This window comes from Poecilia reticulata, linkage group LG5 (genome assembly GCF_000633615.1).
Source record: "Poecilia reticulata strain Guanapo linkage group LG5, Guppy_female_1.0+MT, whole genome shotgun sequence".
Taxonomy (NCBI): domain Eukaryota; kingdom Metazoa; phylum Chordata; class Actinopteri; order Cyprinodontiformes; family Poeciliidae; genus Poecilia; species Poecilia reticulata.
In genome coordinates this window covers 22823474-22843456 of record NC_024335.1, presented here as the reverse complement: position 1 = coordinate 22843456, position 19983 = coordinate 22823474, and the positions used below count along the sequence as shown (strand labels likewise).

Below are 19983 nucleotides of genomic sequence, written 5' to 3'. Positions count from 1 at the left end.
TGAAGGAAAGCAACTCCCCAGCATGATGCTGCCAACGTCGTGTCGCTATGGGGATGGTGTGTTCAAGATGATCTGCATTATCAGTTTTTATCTCATGAGGCCCTTTGCATATAGATTAGAACTTCAACTTTAGGTTTCTTTTTTCCACTATTCCTAAAAGAAAAGATTTCTGTAGTGAGCATCTAATAGTGTCCCTCTCAGACTCTCCACTCTCAGCTGTGGCGTTCTCTCATTAGTGTTCTCATTGCGCTCTGACAGGTTTATTTTTGAGCCATGACTTTGTAGGTTTGCAGTTCAGTCAGACTCTTCACATTTTTGAATGAAGAATTGAACATTTTTTGTGATGCTCAAAGAAAACTATTTGATTAAGTTTGATTAAGCCTTATAACTTGATCCTTCCTTAAACTTCTTCACAGCTGTATCTATTATCTGTTGGTCTTTATGATGCTGTTTTTTCACTAATGTTCTTAAACAAACCTTTGAGGCCTTCACAGAACAGCTGGATTTATTCTGGTCTTAAATTGCACACAAGTGGACACAATTTTCTGAGTCGATGACTTCTGGAGAAAATAAACTGCCCTGGATGTTAATTTAAGGATGTCAGAGTTCAGGGCCTGAAGTAATTGTTTAGAGGGTCTAAAAACTAATTCTCAATTTCCCTCCACTTCATAATAATGTTCTACTTTGTGTTGGTATATCTCATCAAAAACATTCAAATTCATTGACGTTTTTGGTTGTCAAGTGGTAAACTATGGTCCAGGTGAAGGGGTGTCAGCACTTTTACAGTTACTGCTTTCCTCTGTGGTATTTTGATTGCAGTCTCATGTTGTGTGCCGATAAGTAGCTGGAGCTTTATAAGCAACAACTGGACCATGCATGCGATCTGTGTTTTCAGTATGTAGCTTTAATATGCAGATTTGTTTTGCCTACCCAGAGAAACACTTTGAACCGATGCTTTATCATTTCCCGGTCCGCCTGTGAAGTTTTTTCTTTTTTTTTTTATTTGCCTTTCTATTTTTAGCAACTGCTCACCATTGCACCACTCTGTGCACAGGGTGCATTTATGTCTGAATGATGAATTGTGGGTGATGTAGTGTTGTAAGCATTCTTCCACTGCTGAGGATAAGCGTGCTCTCCAGAAGGCAGAGAGACGCACAGACTGCGGTGCTTACAAGAGCAAAACCAAGCTCACTGTTCAATGATTAATGAGAAGTGTGTACAGCATGTCTGCAGACAGTCGACTGTTTTTGATTGATGCATTTTGAGGCATTTAAACCTCAGACAAAGGTTACCACTTTGCTGTAAATGACTGAGAGGAAGATGTAAACATGTATGTGATGTGTTTTAAAAGTGTGCCTGGCGTTAATGAAGGAAGGAGTATTGCTTCTCACTGTGACCTCCTGGAGGGTGACATCTGGGTGTCTGTTTACACATCACTGGTTCATCAGGGAATGCTGGTCCATCTGGGACATTGCCTGTGACAGAATGATAGTCAGATTTCTGTCAAGTTTAGTTGTGAATTCAGTCCGAAAGACATCATTTTTGCCACATAAACACATAAAAACAGTCTATTTTTATCCGCTGGTACAAATTCAAGCTGGTTCACAACCAAAAATAAAAACTTGAAAGATAAGAACAGCGTTAAAATGTTTGCTCCTTGCCTCTCGTTATTTAAATTGGGAACAGAAGTGACTTCACACTGCTGTGTGAGAGAGTAAAGTCACTGTAAAACAAAGTTCTTCTTACTATTTCAGACGAATTGATTACAAATCTGTGTTTATCTTATACCAGCAACTAGCTGGCGAATATTGCTGAAGCAGTTGTCTCCATGTGTATTGTAGTTCTTGTGGACTCAAATGTCCATTCTATGGTGGAAAGAAGTTGAACCTAAGAAGGTTTGAAAGAAATGGTGATAAAGATTACAATTAATAAACACTCCTTTGTTTATTTTCCTTCTTCAAATAGGAAAATAAAGAAAGTTACAAAATTGGAAACAAAGAAAAGTTAAATCTATTTAATCTTTGTACGACATTAAAAAAAATTAATAAAAAATAAACAGTAACAGACATTACATTTTGTTCCATCATTAAAATCATCAGTACACGTCAAGCAACTCTCAACAGGGATTTTTTAAATCTTGATTAAAAGGAACTAAGTGTTTCAGCCGTTTGTAAGCACATTTTGGCTCAGTTAAGTAGTGATAACAACAAAACCGATAATACTACAATAATAACACAAATAATAAATGCCATTAAAGCATTTTCTTTTAAAACGTATAAGTTGCAGTGCCAGTAATTGTAGGGACCTTGGTAGATTCATAAAGGCGTGTTAGCAAGCAAGCTGCGTTTTTAATCTCACCCAAGCATTCACCTGTTAATCATCGCGCTGCTGCGCCTGTCCTCTGAAGCTGTTACGGCTCTCATTTGTTGTATTTGTTACTCTTTCCTAATGAACAGGTATACTCCTCCTCTAAATAGAAGTGTCAGATTGGATTTATGGATGCACCCATTATGAATTAACTGACAAACTACGTGCATGACCGGGTGCAGAGCCGATCATTGATGCAGCGTGAATGCTTCATAAACAAGGGCATTAGGTAGAGATGAAAGGACAAGCTGATGAGTAGATCTGAAATGATTTATGATCTCTTTGAGTAAGATGCACGGGGACAAAGCTTTGCTTTCATTTTATTTAAAAGACATGTGTTTTTCCTCATAGTTACACTGCTTTCCTCCGATAGTTTTACATTTTTTAAAAAGTTAGGTGTAGTTGTGTCATGTCACATCTAAATCACCTTCCGGAGGATGAATAATGGAATATTTTCCTTTCCAGAAGAGGTAGAACAATGTAATTATTTATAGCACAGAAGTGCCAGCTTGGCCGCAGTTGTCTATACTATACTAAGCTATACTATATGGAGATCGGGAGCGGAAAGTGCTGACTTTGTTTTGCAATATAGCCGACACAGTGAAGATTATGTTACTCACTTCTCTGCAGCTGCATAGGTGGATGAAGACTGATATGAAACCTGAATTATAGATTTTAGTTTGCCTACTATGCAATGCAAGGATCAAATTATATTACGCTGCTACTAAAGCATGCAGAGTTTTAGCCAGTAACACATTAAAATGTCATGTAGCTTTTTAGCCGCACAGACACTAAATCCCTGCATTGAGCTGATGTCTGGAGTTTTGGACGTATGGGCTTTTTATTTAGTGTGTTGTTCATTGATGGACTTACTGTCCACTATGTTCAGAGTGCTGAGGTGCTGCAGAGCTGCCTCAGTATTACACTGCTGCATAGTCATGGAGGCTTTAATAGCCTGAGTCTGCCAGTCTTGTTAGTGAGGCTTGGTTAAATGCAGCAGCTCATTATAAATAGAAAGCAATTTCCTCCCCAGGCAGCACAGAGGGCAAAAGATTGGGGTCTTACTACCACCAGGAGGCACAAGTGAGTAACAGGATGCAGCAAGCACAAGGAGTTGCATGTACATGTGCGATGAGACAAACACCAAGTCAGAAAGTCATATTTTCAATGCAGTCAAGGTCAGCGTGTTCTGTTTCTGCTCTTTCTTTGCTTAGACATTTGGTTGGATAATAAGGAGCCATGTTGCGTGTGACTGTCTCCTCTAAGATTTGCAAAGAGACATGCGGATAATCCGTAGCACTGCTGGTTCTGCTTTCAGGTCATTTCTGTCTTATCTATCTGAGGATCAACACCGCAGGTGGGAGTCTCCTGCTGAAGGTGGCTCAGCGGAGCAATGACCTTTTCATGGGGAATGTGATTCATACATCTCATTCTGCGTACGTTAACATACAGCCAGCTGTGTCTGATACCAGGAACTGTCGGTGCTCATATAAGTGTTGTTGCGTAACTCGTGCTATATGGGTGGCAACAAAAGGACACATACAGATGAAAAAAAAAAGACATATCAGTAGAGTTTGCACTGGTCCATGGCTGCTGAGTTTAGAGGATGTCTCAGGTTCAGGTTTTTTTTTTAAACAAAGCACAATGATGAGATATAAATTATCATCTGTTTGGTGATTCTGTCTGCTCTTTTGCTACATAACCCAGAATATGCTTCCTATAAATAACAGCTTTAGTCATTTTTTAAAAATTTTTTTACCTCCATTTAACCTGGAAGAAAAACTAATCGAGGGTTGCACAGTGGCGCAGTTGGTAGATCTGTTGCCTTGCAGCAAGAAGGTTCTGGGTTCAATTCCCGGCCCCGGTCTTTCTGCATGGAGTTTGCATGTTCTCCCTGTGCATGCGTGGGTTTTCTCCGTGTACTCCGCCTTCCTCCCACAGTCCAAAAACATGACTGTCAGGTTAATTGGCTTCTCCAAATTGCCCCTAGGTGTGAGTGTGTGTGTGCATGGTTGTTTGTCCTGTGTGTCTCTGTGTTGCCCTGCGACAGACTGGCGACCTGTCCAGGGTGTACCCCACCTCCCACCCGGCACGCCAGCTGGAGATGGGCACCAGCAACCCTCCCGACCCCACTAAGGGACAAGGGTGCAGGAAAAAGGATGGATGAAAAACTAATCGAGATTAAAAATTACATTTTGAAGAATGTCCCGGACTTGACAGCACCAAAACAAGATAAAAAATAAGACCATTTCAACCTTACAACATTTGACTCTGGTACAACTAATCACATAAAACATCTACAGCCTGAGATTTCTATCTCCTTGTTCTTGAAGAGTCCTTTAAAACAATTCAATAAAACCATCTCATCAATCTTTAGATCCTCCCGTAATCGTTTGCAGTAATGAGGAGCAGCACGCTTAAAGCTTTCTTTTCCGGTTCTGTCCTGGTTCTTGGGTCACACAATGCTTAATTGTCAAATTTTCATTTGTGAAATTATTTGAAAGCTTTATTTTATTTTGTAATCACATACTAGTTTCTGTTGGCCTAATATATATATATANATATATAAAAACCAAGAAAATACTTGGGCTTTTGTGGTTAGAACATGACGACACACAAAAAACCTTAAGGGACATGAATGCTGTTGCAAGGACTGCTAAATATAGCAACAAAAAATAATTAGTCTTCATCTTTCAGGAGAACTGCAGTTGTATACTGATAATTACTCCCTTCTGAAAAACCAGTCAAAATAATAATGAATTAATGTCAATAATCAGTTTTAACCTCCTACTAAAGCTTGTGTATCCTCCACAGCAGGACCTGTTGCTTTATAGTGTATTATTTATTTGTCTTTTTTAATTTATATAAAACAAAACCGAGCTTTGTATCATTGTTTTAAATTGCACCTTGTTTACTATTAAGACATAAAAAGCAGTTTTAGGGTTTTTAAACCAGAATTGGTCCAGCAGGTCCTATTTATTTGAATAGCAGGGTTAAAAGTGAGCGCAAATGGAGCAAATGAAATAAATATAATATACGAGAGGTGCTTTATGTTTATGTGTGAGTGTTTTGGCTGCACTTCATACTGCCTTAGAGTGTAAATATGTACACGTGTGGGGTGAATGAAACAGTTGGCTCTGCCTGCGTGCCTGTGTGCGTGTGTATGTGCGTGTGCGTGTGTGTGTGTGTGTGTGGGTGTGTGTGTGTGTGTGTATGTGTGTAGTTGCTGGCACAAGCAGCTATGTCTGGATTGGGGACTCCTGTGGAGATGACGATAGAAGAATGTGTTTAGTCACTTAACGTAACTGCTCATTTGCAGCTCACACTAGCACTGTCCCCGCTTGTTATCTTGAATTTGTATTTCTGCATGTGTGTGCAACATTGAGAGTGTATCTGTATGCAGGCGTGTGACAGGGGGAGCAACACAGTCGTAGGAGCCAAGCGAGAGCGAGTGCTGTTTCAGTTCTGTATGGAGAATGTGTTTATTGTACATAATAATGTAAAGCAGCAGAGCCGTGGAAAAATATTCCTGCCTGGACGTTTAGCAGAATTTCTCACGAACTTGAATGCATTTTCTTGGGAGAAGTGTAGAGAAAATAATATAATACATGGTTTTCTGTATGTTTTAGCATTTAAAAATCTAAAGAGCATGGTTTGCATATATATTCAACCCCTATATTCTGATACCCATACATAAAATCCAGCGAAACAAATTGCCTTTTGAAAATTAAGTAACTACTAAATAAAGCACCTGTGTGCAATTTACTCCAAATTAGTGAACAAACAGTATTGTCAAGATCAACAAACACAGCAGACAGAACACAGCAGTGTTAGCTTAGAGAATAATAACTCAAGCTTTGAACATGTCATGGGTGTTTCAAATCATCGAAAAATAAAAAAAAGACATGATCATCCTCTTAAATGAACTGTCTATGTGAGGAAAGCGTTAACAAAAGTGGATTCTCAATTCAGAGAAGAGCAAAGTTAAAAATTTGCCCTCATGCAAAATGCTATTTGGTTGTAAACTAATTATGCACAACACTCTGATCACACCTTCCTGATGTCGCCGCATGGCAGTGGAAGGATCATACTGTGGGAAATCCTTTTTTCCAGCACGGAAATTGAAGTTTGTCAGAATTAATGGAAACTTTGCAAAAGTGCTGCAAAAGATTCATGTTGGGCAGAGGTTTACCTCTTGGTATAACTAATTATTCTGACCTGTTACACCTACACACTCGAACGAGATCTTTAAGGTCAAATAATCAAAATATCCAAGACGTTCCTCAGGAGCATATTTTAATTTGTGGGGGCGGGAAAAATCCTTCCCTGCAGATAAAATCCCAGTAAAATACATTAATGTTTGTGGCTGTTATGTGACAAAAGGTGAACAAACCACAAGTGGTATGAATACACTTGAAAGGCACGGGAAAGTACATAATACACAACATATTTGCACAAAAAGACATGCATATTGCTAGAAAACACATGAGTCTTTTTTATAATCAGATGGTAAGAAGCATGTGAGCCGCTTGAACAAATGGCATTGATAAATCTTTCGTCAGAAATGACCACATGGACTCCACGCTCTCAGTCCTCCTAATATAGACTGCACACTCAGGCAGCCGGAGGAAGCAGTGGGAAGCACTAAATGCTGGCTGCCCTCACCCTGCTGGCTCGGCTGCACGGCCCTGACTTATCTTCACCGACAGAGGAGCGAAGCAGAGACGGAGAACGGACTGAGAAAAGGAGATGGCAAATATCTGTCATCTCTTTGAGCGCATCAGATCGAAAATAATACAAAGGCATGTGGGGGCATCTTTGCTGCTGAAATAGCTGATAACAGTAAGGCTTATTTATGTAATCTACATCCGGTTCCAGCAGACCGCTCGCTGGACTACATATGTCCTACACTCTCAGTTATATTGTAGGTTGTAGTTTGCCGTGTTTTTGCTGCTCGGAAGCGTCTGGTCACACACAGATATCATGCATGCATGATGTCACCTTGACTCACGCTACTCTGGGCTCGTCGCCACACGCTCAGATGTGAAGACATGCAGGCATGCTACAGCAGCGGTTAGGTAATAATACAACGTAAACCCTCTCCTGTAGTTATCCATAAAAAAAAAATGTTTTCACGGATAACTAGTTTGTGCACAGAAAACATGTTTTTCTGTCAGGGGATAAGGCAGATTTTTCTACAGTTTTCCATCCCACAATCTAATCACTCGGTTAAATATTGGCAAATATCTCTGAGTGAAATATTTTCCATTAACTTTTTATGTTTTCTATCATATTTGTAGCCTTTCTTTGTCCTTAAATAACTTCTAATTCCATTTTTATTCCCACAATACTGTCTGATGTAATTATCAAATGTCCCTTGCAAACTTTAAGTTAATGAAATTCGTGCCTAATATATATCTAGCAACTATTTTTTATTTATCCATTTATTTTTTTTTCATTTTTGTGTTTGTCTGGGATGCCTAAAAAATGTAGTCATACAATTTAAAATTGAATTGTGGTGATTAATGTGACTGTATTAGGTTTCGCTGCATAATTTTAAGGTTACTGCAGTTTTGTTTCCTCCCTTTTAAGAAGTTTGTTTTCAGTAATCTCAGAAGAACTAACAGCTGCAGCGGTTTGAGCTATTTTCTAACCCGAAATTGTACAAAAACAATATATGAGGCCAGTTCCAGTGACAGTGACATTAATTATGAGTCTGTGGGGGTAGAAAGCAGGGCTGCACAATATGTAGCTTCAACACCTTCATCTCGATGTGTGTAAATGTGACATACAGTCACACTGAAGGATGTGTGATGTCAAGTGAAGCAATTTAACTCAAACAGACCGCACTGTTTTGTTTTGTTTTTTTTCCACTGCTGGATTTTGACCTCTTTCCCATTTCAGTCATGAATCGAATCCAGTGCAATCAACTGCCCTCAGAAATCTCATTATTAGCAAATCGAGTGCAGCTGTGTGTAATTTAATCTCAGTATAAATCCAGCTGTTCTGTGAAAACCTGAGAGGTTTGTCGGAGAACATTAGAGAGCAAACTGCATCATGAACACGAGGAACACGAGCAGATCAGGGAGCAAATCAACTTTCCTCCTCAAAGTTTTCCACTCGAGGAGAAAAGCACTGTTGAAATCATCATCCAAAAACAGGAGAATAACACAACTGTAACCCTGCCAAGACATGGTGTCCATCTTTTCAGACCAGGCAAGGGGAGCATTTTTCAGAGAGACAACCATTTTGACTCTAGAGAACCAGCAAAGATCCACAGCTTAGGTGGACGAGTCTGTGCATGGAACAAGTAGTTTTGCACTCCACAAATCCTAGCTTTTATGGAAGGGAGGTGAGATTGTTGACTTGAAAGTCATTAAAAACCTGGTTGCAGTTTTGCAAGCCATTCAGGGGACACCAACAGATGCATCGTCGTTACCAGTTACCTCACTTCCTCTTTTTGTACGTTTTGCTTCCCAAATGTAAGGTCTTAATTTGCAAACAACCAGGCAAGTTAGTCTCATAATGTGTACTAGGGTAGAGGTGATGCATTGTTGCTGTTGCTTTCTGTCTGAGGTGAGGAGGAGATAAACTGCAGCTCATGAGCTCTGCAGACACACCACTCCAAACTGCTAATCTACTCACGTTGCTGCTGTCCGCTCAGCTAAGTCATATGGCAAGTTAGGTTGGAGCGCGCACGGTTCAGTGGGTGAGCAGCATCATATGTCGTGGTGAACTGATCAGCTGTGAGATGAGCTGAGCTGCGCCTGTAGATGTGAGTACTCACCCCGTGGCGAAGGAAGGCCAGTTGGGGTTGTAACTGTGGGGGGCTGGTGGAGGGGCTTCTGAGTCTTCTGTTACTTCTTTAGTTTAAAACTTGGCTGTTGGGATCTGTCTTGGGACTTGAAAATATCTCGATGCCTGATGAAAGTTGTTTTTTTTGCAAACATGAGACTGGCAGCAAGTGGAGTGAACATATTTTGCTGCTGATACAGTGTTACAGTGAGTCTTTTTACAGCAGCAAAATACAAACGTAAGAGTCGAGAGTATGGTACGGATGGTCATCTTCTTTGCTGTGTCTTGTTGCTCCTCAGACAGCCTAACATGCTGATTAATGACTAGATTACTGTTTAATTGGAAGGGAAATGGTTATCATTTGCAATTATATTTAACATGCCTTCCTGATCCATTAGCTGGCAATGTGCATAAATTAACTTCAGCTTTAAAAGCCAAAATTGTCCTGACAGTGCGTTACATTTTACCACCTGCTCCTCAATTACAATGCTGGAGAAAATAAGAAACTATTGCAGCGTCATTTGAAATTCACATCCTTGCGTGGGCAGTCTCATGGCAATGTTTAGGCTGCTATGAAAAGCTGAGTAACGTTTTTTTTTGTTTTTTTCTCTGTGCGATTTCTTGTTTACCACCAGCAGAAAATCACAGCAGCAGTTTGCTGTCCGTTCTTTGTGCTCGTCGTTGCCGCTAAAATTGTTCACTCGTCTCTGTGTCACTTTCTCTCCGTCCCCGCATGAATCGCTGTGTTCTCTTTGCTCCCTGCAGCTTAAGAATGCTCCAGCACAAAGCAGCCCTGAGCTTAACTCAGCCTTTTATTGCAGTAACAAAAGGGCCCATGTCGGTTATTCTGGGCTAAGTGCTTCTCACAATCTGCTGTTAAGTGTTGGGAAAACGAGCCCAACAGCCTGCAGTGCTCCCGCATTTGTAGTGTCCGTAGAGATCACAAAGTTAAGGACTCCCTCAGGGAGAAGAGGTAATTATCTATATAATAACATATACGAAAGCTTTTACCTCTTTTTACTCGGTGTTAAAGGTTAATTTTCATATTGATTGTACATAATGTAACTGGTTGGTGATGGTCATACAGTGCCTTGCAAAAGTTTTCTAACCTTCAGGCTTTTTCACATTTTGTCAGACTACATCCACAAACTTTAATGTATTTGATTGGATTTCATTAGATAGACCAACACAAAGTGGAGCTGAATTGTAAAGTTTAGTGGAAGGAGTTTCACTTGGGAAAATAAACCTTTCCAACATTCTTTTCCGGCTTCTGATAGATTCCCTCATATTTAGCTTCATCCGTCTTCCCTTTAACTCTGCCCATTTTCATTTCTCTGGCCAAAGAAAATCTGCCCCTAAGCATGATGCTGCCACCACTATGCTTCACCATGAAGATGACGTGCTGCATTACTATTTGGCTTCTAACCAGAACATTTTCAAAATTGTTTGCTTTCTCCAAATAGTTTTCTTTGTGCTCCTCTTGCACCTCATTCTTGTTAAACAGATCTACCAGTGATTTTCTAGCTGCTTCTCTGATTAATGCTCAACTTGCTGAAGCTGTCAGTGTTTGTAGACGGCCATGTTTTAGTGCGTTTGCAGTTGTGCCAGGCTGTTTTCCGCTTCAGATGATGGATTGACCTGCAGTCTTTTAGACGTGCTCCTTGTTGTTTGTTGTTGTTTGAACTTGATTTTATTTTGGTATATCAGATTAAATGGGAAGTGAATACATTTGCAGATATGGCCTTTTCAGAGTTACATTTGTAAAAAATAAAAAAGACAGAGAGATCAATTTATTTTTTTCCCTTCCACTTACAATTATGCACTACTTTTTATTGGTTCATCACAAGAACCTCCTTCCTCCCCCCCCCAAAAAAAAATCAAGTGGGTGTAATTACCCTTTTCGGTAATGGTACCCAAAAGGTCAAAGGATGGGAACATATTTGCTTGCCACTGCATGTATTGAATACCAACTGCTTATGCTGACCTTACTCATGAATAAATAATGAGGAGCGTCTCTCTCTGGCCTACAAGAAGTTGTAGGACTGTTCTAAACAAGCTGAGCCCCCTCTTCAGTTTATCCGCCTACAATTTCTACCACAGCCAAACACACACACCACCTTTGTCTGGATGTGTGTGTATTTGCTTTCAGCTTCACATCTAGTTGTCCTCAACCTGATGGCTTAATGTTCCTGTGTTCCCTCTGCCTTTGAAACAAGCAGAGAAAGGAGCACAGCAAAGTTACATCATGTTTCTCTGCATACAGTACCCTCTGCAAAGCCCTAATTATCCAAGCCAATCCATTCAGTGTGTTTTTTGTCCAGCTTTTTGCTCCTTTTAAAGACTCTATGCTTTCATTATTTTATAATTTTGTATTTTGGCCTTTTAAAACGGGGCTGCACAGTGGCGCAGTTGGTAGAGCTGTTGCCTTGCAGCAAGAAGGTTCTGGGTTTGATTCCCAGCCAGGGGTCCTTCTGCATGGAGTTTGCATGTTCTCCCTGTGCATGGTGGGTTCTCTCCAGGTACCATTGCTTCCTCTCACAGTCCAAAAACATGACTGCTAGGTTAATTGGTCTGTCTAAATTCTCCGTGGGGGTGTGTGTGTGCATGCATGATTGTTTGTCCTGTCTGTCTCTGTTTTGCCCTTCAACAGACTGGCAACCTGTCCAGCTAATGTTCAGGGTCGCCCAGAACATTAGCTGGAAATAGGCACCAGCAACCCTCCCAACCCAACCAAGGGACAAAGGGTGTACAGAAAATGGATGGATGGCCTTTTAAAACTTCTTCCAGTTTCACTGGTCCTCTTTTCTTTTTTTAAACAATTTGGGCTTGTGGTATAGCGGTTTACTTGTCAATTCCAGCATATAATGAAATGGGACTTAATTCATCTGACAGTTGGAAATACTGAACATTTTAACATACTACTCCTATGTCACAGAATGTGTGACATTGTTGCCAAAAATACATAATTATGTTAGATTTTAATATGACAACATCACAATACAAGAGTAATGAAACACTATAGACAAAATCTGAGATATCTGAAGTATCTGCAGTGTTTTACAGCCCTCGTGAAAACTCCAGCCTATGCAGCTGCAGAGGATCAAATTATAAATGACTGTCCAGCACAATATTGTGCAGAACTGCACAGACTAAAATGTCATCCACGTTTTCTGGGGCATGCACAGAAGAGTTCCTTCTGCTGATACAAAATACAGCTTTCAGTACCTACTACCCTTCAGCGCATCCAAAGTTCCACTCCGACATGGTCTGTGTTCGGATGCATGTGTTCCTCATATCCTGTTGGAAGGTCATCCTGTCTGAAGACACAAGCATGGAGAGCACCTTCACTGTTATGACTTTGAGGACTCAGGTTTCCCTCCTTAAATGCGCTTCTGATTGGTGATAACGTTAGAAAAACATGGCAAAGACAAAGTTCTCTTTTCAGCCACTAATCTCCTCACATAAAGAAATCTGCTGTGTTCAGAAAACCCACCTCCTTCCTCTTTACAATAACAAAACAGCAATGTCACTGGGTTTTCTAAACCACATTACATGCAATTCATTTTCTATGCAAACAGTCAACAGCTAATCGCAATTGAAAAATGTTCCTATTTAAGAAGCTAGAGGTTAGGCAAGTGTAATATTATCTGTTTTCACATTTATACTGCTTTTGCAGGACACCCTTGCATGTTGTATGGAATCAGACTCCCTGCACCTCAAAGTAAACCCATCCACCCATTTTCTATACACCCTTGACCCTTAGTGGGGTCGGGAGGGTTGCTGGTGCCTATCTCGAGCGAGAGGCGGGGTACACCCTGGACAGGTCACCAGTCTGTCGCAGGGCAACACAGAGATAGACGGGGAGTACATGCAAACTGCGCCACTGTGCAGCCCTCAAAGTAAATCATGTATGAACAATCACTTACACAGTATGCAACTTTTACAAAAAACATTTTGAAAATATTTGTTAAAACGGTCACTGTCATGACAGTATAAAGTGAGACAAATAATCTGTGAAAAAAAATCACAGAAAAAATAAGGATCACTTCAATTTTGTATGCATTTTTTTATTCAGGAGCCAAATACTAAGAAATTTGTGAATGTTGCAATGCTTGCCTCTGTAAAGTTTTTCTCTGAATATATAATTGCAACAACAGTCAAAATGGAAGTTGTGTCTTAGCTATTTGCTGTGCTGAAATACAAGCTTACTTGTGGAAAAATCATGTGCACTTTTGAGATCTTTCACTGGAAACATAAATCACAAACAAAGAAAAAGCACTGAATTGCCTACCTCTTCATCCAGATGGAGTTCATTCTTTCATTTCTTTACTCTTGTTGCCATGGTTATCTCAGTGTAGTGCTTGATTATGGGTAGAAACTATGCTGGAAAAAAGGAAGAAATTCACCAGAATTGAATAAAGTCAGAACAAAGACAATGTTTTAGTTTAATACTTCTGAACATCCTTGTATCCTGTAATTAACTTTTTTGTATTTTTGTAGTCTTTAAAAGTGAGGAAAATCAGCACTTCATACTGGTATAATGATATTCACACACTGTGTGTTTATATGTTGTCACTGCATAAAATATTAATTGATCAGCTTAAAAGAACTAAAATGTTCCACCAACATGTATTTCTCATTTATTTTATTGCATAAAATGATTCATGCAATAACAAAGACCTGTATTTCAGAGCTACAATTTAATATTAGTGGTGTTTATTCTATGTTCTTTTTGGATTTATGGACACGTTGTAGCGTGACGTCAGGCGCACAAGATGACGTCACGTCATTGCCTGTTTTTTGCCTGCTGGGGGCAAAAAGCTGCTGGCAATGACTACCATTGGCGTTAGCTGTTAAGTCAGTGGTCCCCAAAGTCGGTCCTCGGGGACCACTGTGTTAAGTTATCAATATAACGCACTAAATATTAAATGTTCGCCTGACATATAAAAGGAAAAAGGGGCGCGGTGCTTTGCTACTGCACAACTAAATAAAAAGGTCAGAAAAAAGTTTTAATTAAGAAAAAGAAAATAGGGAAAGGAAAGTAGGTCTATAGTTATTCTGGTTTGACTTTGACAACCGTAATATGTAGATGTGATGTGTTTCGGTTCAGTTAAAAAAATAAAATAAAAACAGCCGACCTAAACACTAACTCTGACTTATCACTAGCAGGTGTTTTAATTAGCTAATCGACCACAGCCGTATTAGATTAGCTAGTAGCAGCGTTAGCTAACAAACAAACAAAAAAAAAAAAAACAAGCCTACAGACATAATACTGTAATGGACTGAATGTTCTGTTTTTTGTGTGGGAAATGTTTTTGAGTGTTTTTTTGGTGTGGAATGTTGTCAGTTGCTATGAAAACGAGGTTTTGTGTATCTAGCCGACACAGAGACCGAAAGAAAAGTAGCTTTAAGTTGTTCAACGGTTTTTCTGCTTTATTTTCCCTTTGCTGTGGCGTACTGCACTTAATCATACCTACATCTCCAGGTTTCATTTAGTTAAGGAAATAGCTCTAGCGCGGCAGCGCCGATATGGATGGCATGTAAAAGAAGCGTTTTTGCCCTCCAGCGTTTTGCGCATGCGCAAAGTTTCCGGATGTAAACAATAACACTAAAGAGATCCATAGCGTCCGATTGAAAAAGAAAAAAACGTCTCTTATCTTGATGCCAGAAAATATGTATTTGAAGTTTTCAGAATGAGCCCATGCCTAGTAAAGAGGCAAGGCATTGGATTTATTTCTTTAGATCTGTATATTTGTTTGTTATTATGTTATGCTAATAGTAAGATTAAATTTGTTTGTGATCATATGTGTTTGTCTCTGTTTCTATTCTGTGTTTGATGACCACCAAAGAAACTAAAATGTTTCTGAAATAATGTGATCATGTTCTCATAAATATGACCTAAGGTTGCTGCTGGCAGCTCATTTACTTTTGTTTTTGTCTTTCTTTGTGTTTGCAGGAAACAGTTGAATATGCCTTCCTCATCATTTTCACTATTGAGACCTTTCTGAAGATTATCGCTTATGGTTTGGTGATGCACCAGAATGCATATGTGAGAAATGGCTGGAACATGCTGGATTTTGTCATTGTGGTTATCGGGTAAGTCCTTATGTCATTGATTGCTGCTTTTAACATTTTGTGCCTTTTATTTATGCATCAGGTCCTAAGGGTTTTGTTATTTTTAGTTGGGTGCTTTTTCCTTGCTTCAGTTTGACAGTTTACAGTATTTGCTGAAGGAGAAGTTAAAGTTGCTTAAGCCTCTGCTCCGAGTGGCCAACTGCTAATAGAGCCCCTCAAACACCCACAGTATGTGACCCAGAAAAGACAGAGAGAATAAATCAGAGCTTTACCACCACTGGAGTGACTCACCATCTCTCCATTTTTATTCTCCTCTCCAACTCTCCCTCACATCTTTCCCACTCCTTCACTCACTCTCTACCATCCTGCTCTGTTTTGTGTCTCCAGCTTGTTGGCATTAATACCACACGGTATAGTTTCTTAAAGCACAGGGAAGAACAAATTGTTATTCTTTTTCTTAGAATGTATAAATGAAGGACAAATAAAAATAAATATTAGCAAGTCTTAAAAATAACCAGCACAAAATATGAAATACAAATTTCCCAAACTGAAATAAGTTTATGGTTGTTTTTAGTTTGCTCAAATAATTGTCACTTTGTACACACTGTTATGGAAACATCAGATGCAAGCCTTTAAAGCTTGAATCTTTACCCATGTATTGGTGCAGCGCAGCAGAATGTGACCTTGACCCTTAATTATTGCATTGCTTCCAGAGCAAGTAAACAAGATCCTCAAATTACATAAAAAAATATGATGGTAACCAATACATCTTCCTCGTTAATATCATAGTTTTGATGGTTCATGCTGTTAGCTCCCCAAACCTTTCCACCCTTATTCCTGTCTCCTGCACATTCTTATCTTATCATCTTTATCACAGCTTTTTCCCCCCACCCTCCTCTTTCTTTCCTTTCCTCCTGCCTGTATCTCTCCTCTAATACGCACAGTCCGATGGGTAGCTGGGTCAGATCTCTGTCTGTGTGCCGCATGCGGTGTTGATCTGCCATCCAGTCACATGCAACGAAGGCTGCCTCTGCTATGAAGAGTGACTTTTGCTGCTATAAACCACCAAAATGACAAACCAAGATAATCCAGCTTGTATCTGATGTCAGAGGTGCAGTCCATTTTCTGACAGGGTTTAGTGCATGCCTGCACAAATGAAACATCTTTAACATTTGATGATTCATGGTTTATAGCAGATAAATGGTTTTGATGGAATATAGATAATGGTCTTTTTCAAATGGTACAAGTACAACTTTCCACTGAAACAATGTTTTCAAGTGAAAATAATTTATACTGAAATGTCACTGATAAAATCTTAAATGTCATAACAAAAAATAAGAAAAGACATTTTCTACAAAGGTATGTGTAATGTAAAAATATTCATACTCCGTTTTGTATTTTGTAACTTTAAAACACAAACACCTCAATACATAAAATAGGGCTCTATGTGATAGACAAAAACACAGCTGTGTGTAATTGCCGACAAAAAACATAAAATGTTATATAGTTTTTTTGTGTTTGTATTTGGCCTCTGTGTGCAGGATCACCTCATCCTGCTGTACATATGAAATTGAAAATTTTCATTATACAGAAAAGGTGGAAAATGTCTGTTTTATTATTGGGATGTTGTGTTCAGTGGAGCGTGTAGAGTATTTTTCTCCACAGTTTGGATCTCATCTGATCAGAAAACCTTCTTCCATATGTTTTCTGTCTCCTGATGATTTATGTCAAATTGCAAACTGGACTTCTTACGTTTTTTTTCCTCTCTATTTGATATTCTGTTTGCTAGGGTAGATTTGTGGAACTCACCATTGATAATCTTTCTGTCAACAGTCTCCCACCTTTTAATTTCACCAATGGAAACATATCTGTTAAACCAATTAATTTGTGTAGTAAGTGCTCTGTATGTTACTAGAAAAAGGCTCAAATATATTTATCAACTAGACTTTAACGGGTATTTGAAAACCTTCATAAAAGATGCTTCAACTGCTGACAGCTTGGCTCTTCTGTGGTTTCATCAATAAAAGAAAGTTGTCAATATGTGAGCTTGAGCCGATGTCTTGTGAAACCCCCACTGGCGGGCGTTTAGTCCAGCAGCTGTGACTCAGTGGAGCATAAGTTGGAGCAGACTGCGCTTAAAGGCCATCAGAACTTCTTCCAGCTCCTACCAGCAGCTTCATTCACTGTTTTTACTCCACAGCTTGGAAGTGATAAGTCAAAATGATTTCCCCCTCCTGGCTAGGTGAGAAATCTCTAAACGAGTGTAACAAAGTGTCCTCCTTCATTGTGAAATCTGATTCTACTCTGAGTCCAGAGTAGGAAGCAGTTATTATGTTGAATGTCTTTGCTTTTTTACTGTTTTAGATACACAACTGATACATCTGAACAATTTTGATATTTATAGTGATATAGACTCAAATGATCAATCCAGTGTCTAAAAGGCTATTTTAGACATGCTGTCTTGTCTTGAAAAAATACAAAGAAGACTTTTACACCTTCTCAACCAGCAAAACAATGCTGTACAAATCCCATTAGCAAAACTATATAAAAGTACAAATATATTGTAGTAAACATATATATCCTTATACAGATATTTTTGCAGTGTGCAATCTCATTTTCATCTTGTAAGAATGCTGTAAAAATGGTGGTCCACATACTGTCTGATAAGCGTATTGTCTGTCTTATTGAATATTAAAACCTACCTTTATTATTTATACAATCATTTTATTTCTTTATAAAATATTTAAATTGTTTTATTGCCCAGCAGTAATGCTTTGAAAACAATTGTCTCCTGTTTAATGTAACTATGATTTCAATGGCTAGTGTGGAGCTAAGGAAACCAAATATTCATCTTAACTTTTCATTAGAAGTGACCTGAATTATAGATGAATCATAATATCTGATGTCCGTTTTTTTTTTTTTTTGGCCTCATCAAATAGTGTTTGAATAAAGCTCAAACACAAAAATGCTGCATTTACTGTCCTGAAGATATTGATAGAGGAAACTTGTTTTTGGTTGCAGACTCTTCAGTGTTGTCTTGGAATTTTTGACCAAAGATGAGAAGGGAGAAGGTGACGGAGAAAGTAGCCATCCGTCGACGCATGGCCACGGGGGTAAGCCCGGTGGATTTGACGTTAAAGCCCTTCGAGCCTTCCGTGTGCTGCGACCCCTGCGGCTGGTCTCAGGAGTACCCAGTAAGTTTTCTACAGATACTCTGCATATTTGTGTGTGAAACAGTTTAATTTCCTTATTCCGAACAAAACAGAAGGTGAATAAATCATTCATCTGCAAGTGCAGATAGTAAAAGTTCAGACCCTGCGGACTGTTTACCAAAAACATCTATTCAGTATCTTCATCAACGCTTCAGGGTCAGGTGTTCAGTATGTTAAAGCAAAACGAGATTAAAGGTTTTAAAGGTTTAATAAAAGTATGTGGGTTGCATTAAATGCACTTAGATATAGTTTACACTTAAACTAGTATTGCACTGCTATAATAATATATATTTTTACCTAATAAACATCACAGGGTGCTGAATGTTCAGTTGTATGACCCAAGCCATCAAGATTTGCATAAATGTTTTTCTTATATTCCCTGCAGGGTTGAAACTCTTTACCATCTGGTGCTACTTATGTAAAAATTTAGCGGTAAGAAACAAAAACACAAGAGCTCATTGTTTTACCATATGTTTGTTTTTCGTTTTTGCTTAGGTTTACAGGTGGTGTTGAACTCCATCATTAAAGCCATGGTTCCTCTGCTGCACATCGCCCTCCTTGTCTTGTTTGTCATCATCATCTATGCCATTATTGGCCTGGAGCTTTTCATCGGTAAAATGCATGCAACCTGCTATATAGGCGGCACAGGTGAGACCTCTTGGTTTTCTTTTACTCATAAAAGCAAACCCAATTTTCAGTCAATGTAGTGTTTGAACAGCTTTTTCTGCTTTCCTTACCAAAAACACATGTTGAGGCTCTTTCTACATTTATTTCAGTAAATCATGACATCATAGTGACGGACTTAAAGGATTTGTTGAATACATGTGACTTGCTTCAAGTTGTCTCCAGTTTTATTTTATAATGATCAAAAGACTGTAGTTGTGACAATTCAGCTTACTTTAATAAATTTTTATGTATTTAATTTTCTTCGTAGGGAATTCATAAACAGTGCATTTTGCCCTCTTGACCATTCCTTCTGCTTTTGATAATTAAACAAGTCTTAATATCAGACAAAATGAGCCTGAGTGACTACAAAAAGCCACTTTTAAATGAAAACTAGCTTTTTCATATGGAATGCCTGGAATGCCAAGAAAAATAAGCTTTAAAGTTGCCAAAACCTAAGTTATCAAGAGGTGGACTTGGTGGTGTGCTGATAACTATTGTCCAGAGTTGTCTGCTAGGGAACAGGTTTCATGGTTGTCTTAGTCCTGGAGCAACACAGCTAGTCCTTATCTTGGTTGCTGATATTGTTTGTTATTTTTTGATCAGTTTAGTTTCATACGGAATAAGACTTAATGAACACCTTTTTAAAAAAAATTTGAAAAAATCTTTTCAGTGATTCTTAAAAAGCTTTTATTTTGTTTTGTTTTTTTCTTTTAGGAAATCTAGCATGGCCCTTTGTGTTCTTTTTCTTAGCTCTTGTTTTGACCTTGAATGTTTCTCATGGATGCAAATTTGGCGAATCTCTGTCTCAATGTTTAATCATGAAGAAAACCCTAATCAAGTCAAATGAGGCCTGCAGTGTCTCAGATGT

At 38.9% G+C, this 19983-nt stretch overlaps 1 protein-coding gene across 16 annotated transcripts in view; it reads left to right on the top strand.

Moving 5' to 3' along the window:
- Window positions 1–19983, top strand: part of cacna1da (calcium channel, voltage-dependent, L type, alpha 1D subunit, a) — a 76455-nt gene that overhangs the window by 9173 nt on the left and 47299 nt on the right. For all 16 annotated transcript variants that reach the window (XM_008409708.2, XM_008409713.2, XM_008409710.2 and 13 more), the window contains exons 4-6: window positions 15119–15258; window positions 18259–18431; window positions 18945–19097. In XM_008409708.2, the coding sequence (XP_008407930.1) occupies window positions 15119–15258; window positions 18259–18431; window positions 18945–19097 (466 nt within the window). The remainder of the gene's footprint in view (window positions 1–15118; window positions 15259–18258; window positions 18432–18944; window positions 19098–19983) is intronic.